The following is a 9,493-nucleotide window of genomic DNA, read 5'->3' on the forward strand; positions in this document are numbered from 1 at the left end:
TTGAAGTTCATATCTCCCACCTTTACTGAACACTTGTTTTTATCCCAAAAAATGTTAACAGACGACATCATAAATCCTTAAAGCTTGTTCATTAACGGAAGTCAACATTACATCATGGCACAAACAGGCAGGACCAACAGTGTACGTGTGTGTGTGTGCGCGCTGTCTGCATTTTACTGCCTGCTTTTATTTGTAATCTGATCATAGATCGTCACCTATAAACAAACGTGTGTGCATGACACTGCGCCGTCTGCCGCCGCATGTCAAGTGTTACCAAATAACAACGTTGCAAATGATGCTACTGTGAACACAATGAGCCTCAGACGGTGTGATAAGTGTAAGCGCAGATTAAAGCACAGGTGTTTTCTTTGTGCCGGCAATTCATTGGAACATAACAGCTCTTTTTTTGGGATTCTAATTACACATGAAACTCCCCCAGCTCCTCAGTCATTATCCACGCGAGCCACTGGGGGATGGAATAGCGTGCGGTGAACAGGTTTGCAATGCTCAGAGGAACATTGTTAACGTTTAAATTAAACATACAACCATAATTTTGTTGTCTTTTTTTTCCCCTCTGCTTCTCTGCAGATGAATTCAAGGCCTTCCTGAAGCGCTTGCCCACGGACCGCTTCTTGAACGTGTCCACGGTGGCCAAGCTGTGGTCGGCGGACATGTCCCTCCAGAAGCGCTACGCTCAGCTGGAGTCCACCACCGCCATGGTGGTCGGAAAGGCCCAGAAGATCATCAGGAAGCTGTTCACGCTGAGCAAACGCTGTCCCAAGCAACCTCGCATCAGCCTGCCCCGAGAGAGGTAACCCACAGGGATTCACTCAGGGAAAATAACCCAAAATGAGATGTACGGTTTGTTATAACTGGGTCTACAGGCTCCTCAACAGTGAGACATGAGGAAAGTGATACACTAAGGTCGATAATGTCATTTAGGATCGACAGCTCCATCCAAAACTGGTAGAGGGGAATCAGACATAATAATAAAATACTAAATAATAGATGTTTTGAACTCCATTAACACAATACATTACACTATTAAAAAAAAGAAAAATTCAATTAAAAGCCAGACTGAAAACTTGTTTCTTTGAGTTGACTCTCTCTGCTGCCCTCAGGTCTTCAGGGATTCTGTTACACAGATGTGAACTGAGGTAATAAAAAAGAAGCCTGGCTGTGGTTGAGTTGTTGTTCTGGCTTAAGGTTTAATTAAAAGGCCACAACCAAATGACCTCGGGCTTTTCAGAAGATTCACAGGATATAAGCAAATCTGATAAAGCAGAAAGAAGCCGGGGACCATTAAGAGCTTTATAAACCAATAAAAGGATTTTAAAATCAATTCTGAAAGCAGAGAGGCAGCCAGTGAATGGACGTTAAAAACTGGTATAATGTCAGCGCTCGCTCTCTCTCTCTCTCGCTGCTCTATTCAACATAAAGGAGAAGCAGCTGAGTTTCAATATGTTTATATGTTATTTTTTATACTCAGAATTTGTGCTATGAAGAAAACGGAGCCTTACCCACATTTAACAAATTGAAAAAATGTCATAAAAATGCATGAACATGGGCCAAGGGAGCTTTTCACATATTTGTCCAAGACTCATTTCACTGGCGTCTGATGGGTAACCTGCAAATAATTCTTATAACATCATGGAGACATGCAGCGTTCGGTAAAATCAAACATATCATGCAAGTTCTCACTTCCATAAACTAAGTCCTGATATGATATAGTTTGAGTTCTGATGAAATATTTCTGTTCCAATGAGTGACAGCAGCACTGTGTGTGCAACTAACCACATTCACATTCATTCTTTTTCATTTTCACTGTCACAGCAAGAGCGGGTCATGAACTTGAAAATGAAAAATGATTTTAGCCTTGTAAAAACATATTTTGTCACTTATGTTAATTCTCTTATTTAATTCAATGCTCTGCTGCTCCCTTTAAGTGCAAAAAATGACTTTCCAGCTTTTTATTATTATTGTTATTATTATTATTATTATTATTATTATTGTTATTATTGTTCAATTCTATGCAGATGATGCTCTCTCCCCCATAGTCAACTATTAAAGTCCTTTCACAAACTCCAGCTTACTTACATGTTTCCCATAGCACAGAGGAACAGTGTTTCCTTCAAAATCTTAATGGGAAAATTCTGTAAAAGGTAGGATTTATGTATTTTATTCAGTCTTTAGACCAAACCCCCAGAGTCAGATAATCATTAGTTTAAAGACTGACCTCGCAGTTCTCTTTTCATTGTCACCTGTGGGGAAGGAAAGAAAGAAAAGGGTTGTGATAAAACAGATGCAGTAGATTATGATGACAGGATGGTGACCAGAGAGGCAAGAGAGAGAAGCGCTTGTTACCAGATGTGGACGCTGTTGCCGGGTGAGGAGGAACGCAGTTGTGTGGCACGCTGTAATCAAGTCCTTCCCTTGACTGACAGCTCGGCACTTGTTTACCAAGGACTTTCATTTCCCTGGCAGTCCGCTTCCTCTTCCCATCACTCCATCTCCCCCCTTCTTGCACTTCTCGCCTTATTTTCTGTCTTTATTTCTCCGCTTCACTTACCTTTATGTCACTTTGCTCTCTCTTCCTCTCTGTGCCTCGCCCCTGTCACTCAGAGGCTTAACCCCCTGCACGGCAGCAGTGGCGGCAACTTATCAGGGGCTGCTCCGCTGACAAAGCTCCCTACTTTAGTCTGCACAAAGCCATTTGTTTTATCATCGTTCATTTTGGTCTATTTACACAGGCCTGAGGGTGAGGAATAGTTGGAGCATTGGGCCAATGTTGTGTGAGGCTTCCTGAATGTAGCCCGGAGATAGAATCTCAGCAGAGCTAATTTTCAGTCTGAATTTTATTATAAGTGTATAGTCATATATGCATTCCTCCATTTTCATCTCTGTTGCAGTCGTACCAAACAGCTTCTCTTCCCTGAAAATGTGTCAAATCAGGGCTTAATAATCCTGTTTAGAAACGATATGAAGCAGACTGGGAATTAGGTTGCCACCCATGAAAATGCAATGCATGCAGTGAAGCAGTTTAATTCAAAAAATGAAAGAATAGAAGCAGCACCTTGGACTTAAAGAGGAGCAAATAGTCGTGTATTACACTAACAATCAGTGGAGTTCTTCACAGGCTCTTCCCAAACCGGTCTATCATTAGAAAGGTGGAACCCAGACCCATGCAGAACTCTTAGCCCTGCTGGAAGCAGTGCCGCAGCCAGAGAGCAATCAGAATGATATATATTCTCTCTGTGCTCACAACCATCAACATCTTATTTTATTATTGTATCCTTATTTTAAAGGTGACATAGAATGCTTGTATCACACGTATGTTAGTTATGGAGGTCTCCTTACATATATAAACTTGTTTTCATGATTAAAAACCTCCTAATCGCTGCAAACGAGCCGATCAAAATATCTCCTCACTGACACTCTCGTCAGCCGCGCTGTTTCAGACCAAAACCACACCCCCAGAACGTGGACTGTCCTGTGATTGGCCAGGTACCTGGAAGTGACGTAATTGGTAGGCCAGCTCTCAGATACACAGCTCCCCCTCTGGCACGGTGGATGCTCTGCATCTCAGCAGCTACAACGAGAGTAGTTCTTCTTCTTCTGCGGTTGAATGTACGCAACCGGATGTGCCCGGACTAGTGCCCGCACCAGGAGGCGCTACGGTGGTGAGAGGAGTGGTGAGGATTTCTGATAATGACATCAAATTAAGGAAGTGCCGATCCGCTTCGCAGAGCCCAGGAAAACAATACAACACTATTTTCTCAGCAGTGGCTGAACTGTTTGTTCTGAAACTTTAGGGTTTCATAAACAAGGTAATGACGCAGATACACACACAAACGCAGCGTTAATTGGAGCTTCCGGTCTATGTGGGCTTTAAATGATTCACAGCTCGTCCCAACTTGGTACATCATCCTCAACACAAACAAACAAGAGGAGATGATGTTTGACCCCAAGTGTTTTTAAGATCTTTCACCAGTGGTCATCCATAATTGGACCATAGTGCAGATGGACTCCTTGTGAGGATGCCCGCATTCCTGTGAAGGCTCAGAACCGTCATTGTCACCCAGAAAGTGCAGATCCTCTTCTCAGGAAAGGTCAGTCAAGGGCCCAAAGCAACAGACTTTTCCACCTATGGAGATTATTGGAGACAGTCAGCATTTTTCGGACATTTTCCAACAAACTATAATCAGATAGGTGCCAAACATCATCTGAGACCCAACGTCCTTCACCCTTAATATCAGCTCCTTCCCTCCCAGCCAGCATGACAATAAGGGTTAGATTTGGGCTGACAATGTGGATCCCAAGTGGGATTATGCATGGTGGTTACAACCGTGTTTGTACACTTTAAGCTCACGCCCACTTCGTACCCTTTCCAGGCTACTTGGGTACTAAATTATGCAGGTCCCATATGGTTCCAGTAACATGGGGCCACCTCGGAAGCCACAGACAAACCTGCTTTGGACCCGCTCAAGCAGAGAACAGAGAATCCCACCAAGCAGACACAACCATTTCAAATATTCCTTCGTCCCCCTTTTCATTGAACAACAACACCACTAAGGCATGTTTTAGTTGGCTTGTTCATTTTTTTTATTTCTATTTGTTGTTCTGTTTTAGTGTCTGACCGTGTGTCCTGTTTTTATACAACAGACACTGTCGAGTCCATAGCAAATTTCCCACGAGGGGCAATAAAATCTACCCTATCAGCCCTTTAAGCCAACATGGATTTACCATGCCACATTAAAAATCACAATGCAGAAAGAAATAAAGTACTGTAGAGGTCTCTTAGATTTCAGTGTCACCCAGCAGATAGATGCACAGAGCTGCCAATACTCACAGCGAGACAGAGTCATTAGTTTTCATGAAGAGGTGCAGGCCAGCTCATGGTTATTTCAAATGGGGACGCATATATTTTTGCCACCAAAACGGAAAACAATCAACTGTCCAATTACAGCTTGGAGGCAGAGCCGTGGATGGTCAATACTCACTGAGAACCCTGCCAAGAATTCCCTCAGCTTGTGTTTGCGGAGCCTCCTGAGGAAACCGGCCAGCGCTTAAAAATACAGCCAGTCGATTGCAAATGTAACTAAATATTTCATACATAGCATCTGAGTGGCCGTTCTGCCGGGACCTGTTGTGTGAGGCTGTCAATCATCGCTGCAGTATCGGCAACTCATGCTGGCCACAATACGTTGCAACTTAGGAGTGAGTGGTATTGACGAAATCATTTCTAACTATTCTCTGGGACGCTGTTCATGATGGCAGTTGGATGATGTCTTGAATTTGTGCAAGTTTGTCCCAAGTATCCACGTAGGAACATGTTTTGTGTGACAGCACCAGACATAGTAAAAAAGAAATAAAATGAAATACAAGTAAGATCAGATGCAATGTTGCTGGAAGGCCAATGAAAAGCTCTAAACTTTAACCCAAGCTAATGGAGTTAAAGTAGGACATTTTGGACCAGCAATTGTAAAATAAATGTTAAATCTGTTGGCTCATGCACGCAAACAGAGCAACTGTTGTCCAAACTTGAGGAAATTAAAGCAGATTTGATGGTTTTTATGTGTCTTCTGGATAAAATTATAAAAATGCCTGTAATGTTTGGATTAGAGCGCTGTCTAATCTCTGTGTTTTCTCTCTCTCTCTCTCTCCCTCTCTCCTTTCTGCAGGTCTGCTGGGTTTTGGCTGAGCAAGGCCCAGTCGCTGCTATACTGCAATGAGCATGGCGTACTGGGTTCCTTCTCTGAGGAGGTGAAGAGCTGCAGCTGCCCCGCGGAGCAGCCCACCTGCCAGGGAGCCATTCCCTGTGTCGTGGGCACCTCGCCCACCTCCTGCTCCTCCTGCGCCGCCGACAACTCCACCCGCTGTGGAGCCTGTCACCACGGCAACTTTCTCCATCTTGGTTCCTGCCACCCGAGCATTGCTGCATCCCTAGACCACTACCTGAACTTTGACCTGGACATGCCTGATGCAGAGGTTCTGATCCTTTATATTTATATACAGTTTGTGGATATATATATATATATATTTGCAGGATTCCTTTGGTGCTAAAACCTCTGTGGACCAAATGATACATAAGTACTTCTCTTAACTTGGACAGGAATTCACAAACATAACTACAGTCTAATCTATTGTTATGCAATTGCATTCCTGTGCACTACATCTTGTGGGTTTCACCTTGCCCTATTTAGTTTGTCTTATGTTTATTTATTATTGTCTTTACTATTGCACCAGTTTAAGAAGAATCCACCACTACTTTCATTATCCTGATATTCTATACAAGTACAGTACAAGACACCCTGTGTTCTAATGTTGTATGTGTACCTGTGTGTCCCTCCTCAGGTGAAGTACCTGCTTCAGAGACTGGACAGCAGAATAGAGGTCCATGCCATCTACATCAGCAATGACGTGCGCCTGGGGAGTTGGTTCAATCCTGGCTGGAGGAAAAGAATGCTGCTGACGCTCAAGAGCAACAAAAACAAGTCCAATCTCATCCACATGCTGATGGGCATTTCTTTCCAGATATGCTTGACTAAGAATTCCACGCTGGAGCCCGTGCCTGCGATTTATGTGAATCCTTTTGGCGGGAGTCACTCAGAGAGCTGGTTCATGCCAGTGAACCAGCCCGACTTCCCTGACTGGGAGAGAACTCGACTGGACGCCGTTGTCACGGCACAGTGTTACAACTGGACACTGTCTCTGGGCAACAAGTGGAAGTCCTTCTTTGAAACGGTGCACATCTACCTGCGAAGCCGCATTGTCACGGATGACCCGACGGCGAATGAGACTCTCTTCTATGAACCGATGGACTTGGATGACCAGACGTCAAACCTGGGGTACATGAAGATCAACACGCTAAAGGTGTTTGGATACAGCATGCACTTTGACCCGGAGGGCATCAAGGATCTGATTCTCCAGCTTGACTATCCCTACACGCAGGGGACGCAGGACGCGGCATTTCTGATGCTGCTGGAGATGAGAGACCGGATTAACCGCCTCTCTCCACCAGCGCCGCAACCGCTGGACCTGTTTTCTTGTCTGTTGCGTCACCGACTCAAGCTGTCAGCGGGAGAGGTGGTGCGCATCAAGGAGGCTCTGCAGATCTTTAACTCCAAGCTTCCCAATGCATCTCCTGAACCTGAGCTGGCGCAACTGTGCAGCTAGCTAACCAGCTAAGAAGACAAGGCGGGATCTGGAGCGACACGACGCATGGAAGATTGAGTTGTGGCTTCAGAGGGAGTCAAACTTGACTTCCTGTCTTTATGGACCCTTCTGGAGTGAAGGAACATCCAACTCTCAAGGCGGACTGGGCATTTTCCTGTGGTTTATCCTGGCTGGTTTTCTGGTGCCACGTTTTTATTACAAATTGCTACCAGAGCCCTTTGATAGAAAGTAGATTATTATATCAGAGACGGACAGATACATAGACACTTATGCAGAGGTACCACTGTCCCAGCCTGGGAGTTCAAGTTTGCCGTTACTGCCCTGCTTTTGGAAAACTGAACGACTGGTTGAAGCTACAGACTCTCACACTTACACTTGCAGCTTTTTTGAAATGGAGTCTCAGAGAGCTGATGTCATTAAGTATACATAAGACCCCCTGCCTTGCAAAGATGAAGCTGATTTTCATATGTAAAGATGAACTCCTAAGGGGTCTTGAAGTTCATGGAGAGTGGATTTCCCCTTTTCTACGCCTATTTTCTTTGGCTACAGAACAATCTCTGGGGACGGGCAAATGGGAAAATATTATATGTGTTGAATGAGTTGTTATGTTATGCTTAACAGTTTAAAATTTGATAATCCTGAACCCTCGTTACTGTCTTTGAATATTTCTTTTCGATCCCTGCCTTTATTTTATATCTGTTTGTTTTTTCCTGGCATTTGAAAAACTCGTAAGTGTCTATGCTTAACATTTTGAGTGAGAAGCCAGTTAGTGATGTTCTGTCCTTGGTGGCGTGTCAATACCGAAAGAAGGTGAAAACAGCAGCAGCAATCTGAATGGAAAAATATCTAAAAATGAGGACTTTTTTAAAAAACAAAAAAAAAGCTGGAAAATCACAACAAAAACTTCTGATGTGGTCACGGAGAGGAAACGCTGTAAATAACGCTCCATCTAACTCCAGGTGTGGACAAGTGCACATTGCTTTTTAGATAACCAAGGGCAAAGACCAAAAAAATGTTTATAACAAAACAAATTCATGCCTTATATGGAAAATTTAATGTTAAGACAAGAAGCACATTTGGTTTTTGTGTTTGACTTCTCAGCGCAGGCTGTATTGCTTTTTATATTTCAGTATTTCTACCAAGACAGAACAGCAAACACGTTCTCCAGGATAATGTGGTGATGTAGCTTTTTTCCATGTAAATGCCAGTCACACTTTCTGCAGATACTTGTTTTGATTTTGGTGTCGTGAAACTATCTTGAGTCACTATCACACACACGCACACACACACACACACAGTGCACACCGGTACTTTCCGTAATTACTCTGCAAAAGCCTTCTATTAGACGAAATCTCAGTGACTGAATTATAAATTAAAAAGGTTTTTTAATTGTTTGGTTTAGTCTCAGGTCAATGAAACTTTTTTGTCTGTTCATTTTCTTTCTTTTTTTTTTGTTTACACGCGGGTCCAGTGTCGGCTGACATTTACCACAGCTTTTCCGCAGGATGATACTTGACATGATTTTACATTAAATTCACAAATTTGTCCCTGGAAGTCGGTAAAAAAAAAAACCTTGTACTATGTCATTTTCAGCTGTTCTCCTGTGCTCAGCTTGCTTCAGTAAAAACAAAGTGGTTTATCTATCTGGCATTCTTTTCATTGTTTCAAAACTAGTTTTCAGTCCTCACTGTTATAACGTGTACAATGAAATACTAAATATATATATATTGCCTACCACAGTATCTGTTGTCCTTTGGGGGTGTCGACAACTCAGATGTATGTATTTACATGGGAGAAAATCCACCCACACTGATTTGGTGAGAACATGGCACGTCGCTAATGTGAACAGGTGGAGGCGGGATGTGGTGTTGATGCAAGGGTGAAATTCAGCCAAAATGCTGAATAAAAAGCAGTATTCATGAGTTCAGACTGCATTTTTGTGATCACAAAAAATCACAGGGAAAAACAAGCCACCGGCCCAATATTGTGATTATATTTAATATTAACTGTCACTCAATTTAGCTTTACTTGTCCAACATTCTGTCAATGTTTCAAGCCAAGTGAGTAAATGAACTGATTTCTAAAATAATAAAGTTAAACATGGCATAATAATGTTTACAGTCTTATTGCCGTCTTTTGCAGTTACGTGAGCCTTAATTACAAACCTTTAAGCAGCCTGTATGGTCAAGTGTCATGGTACAACTAGCTGTGTTGATTTCTGCACAAATGTGTGTAAATGCAAATCACATATGATGACAATTCGAAGCAAATAACACTGTGTTACATCATGAATGTCAGCTAAACCTCATTACATAAT

The 9,493-nt window shown here is 42.9% G+C and overlaps 1 protein-coding gene across 1 annotated transcript in view; it reads left to right on the forward strand.

Moving 5' to 3' along the window:
- The window catches only part of brinp2 (bone morphogenetic protein/retinoic acid inducible neural-specific 2), a 176,381-nt gene extending 167,093 nt beyond the window's left edge, over nucleotides 1-9,288 (forward strand). The window contains exons 7-9 of the mRNA XM_044031466.1: nucleotides 589-811; nucleotides 5,682-5,988; nucleotides 6,355-9,288. Of these exons, the coding sequence (XP_043887401.1) occupies nucleotides 589-811; nucleotides 5,682-5,988; nucleotides 6,355-7,176 (1,352 nt within the window). The 3' untranslated portion in view covers nucleotides 7,177-9,288. The remainder of the gene's footprint in view (nucleotides 1-588; nucleotides 812-5,681; nucleotides 5,989-6,354) is intronic.
- The last annotated feature ends 205 nt before the right edge of the window (nucleotides 9,289-9,493 follow it).

Source organism: Solea senegalensis, linkage group LG1 (assembly GCF_019176455.1).
Source record: "Solea senegalensis isolate Sse05_10M linkage group LG1, IFAPA_SoseM_1, whole genome shotgun sequence".
Taxonomy (NCBI): Eukaryota; Metazoa; Chordata; class Actinopteri; order Pleuronectiformes; family Soleidae; genus Solea; species Solea senegalensis.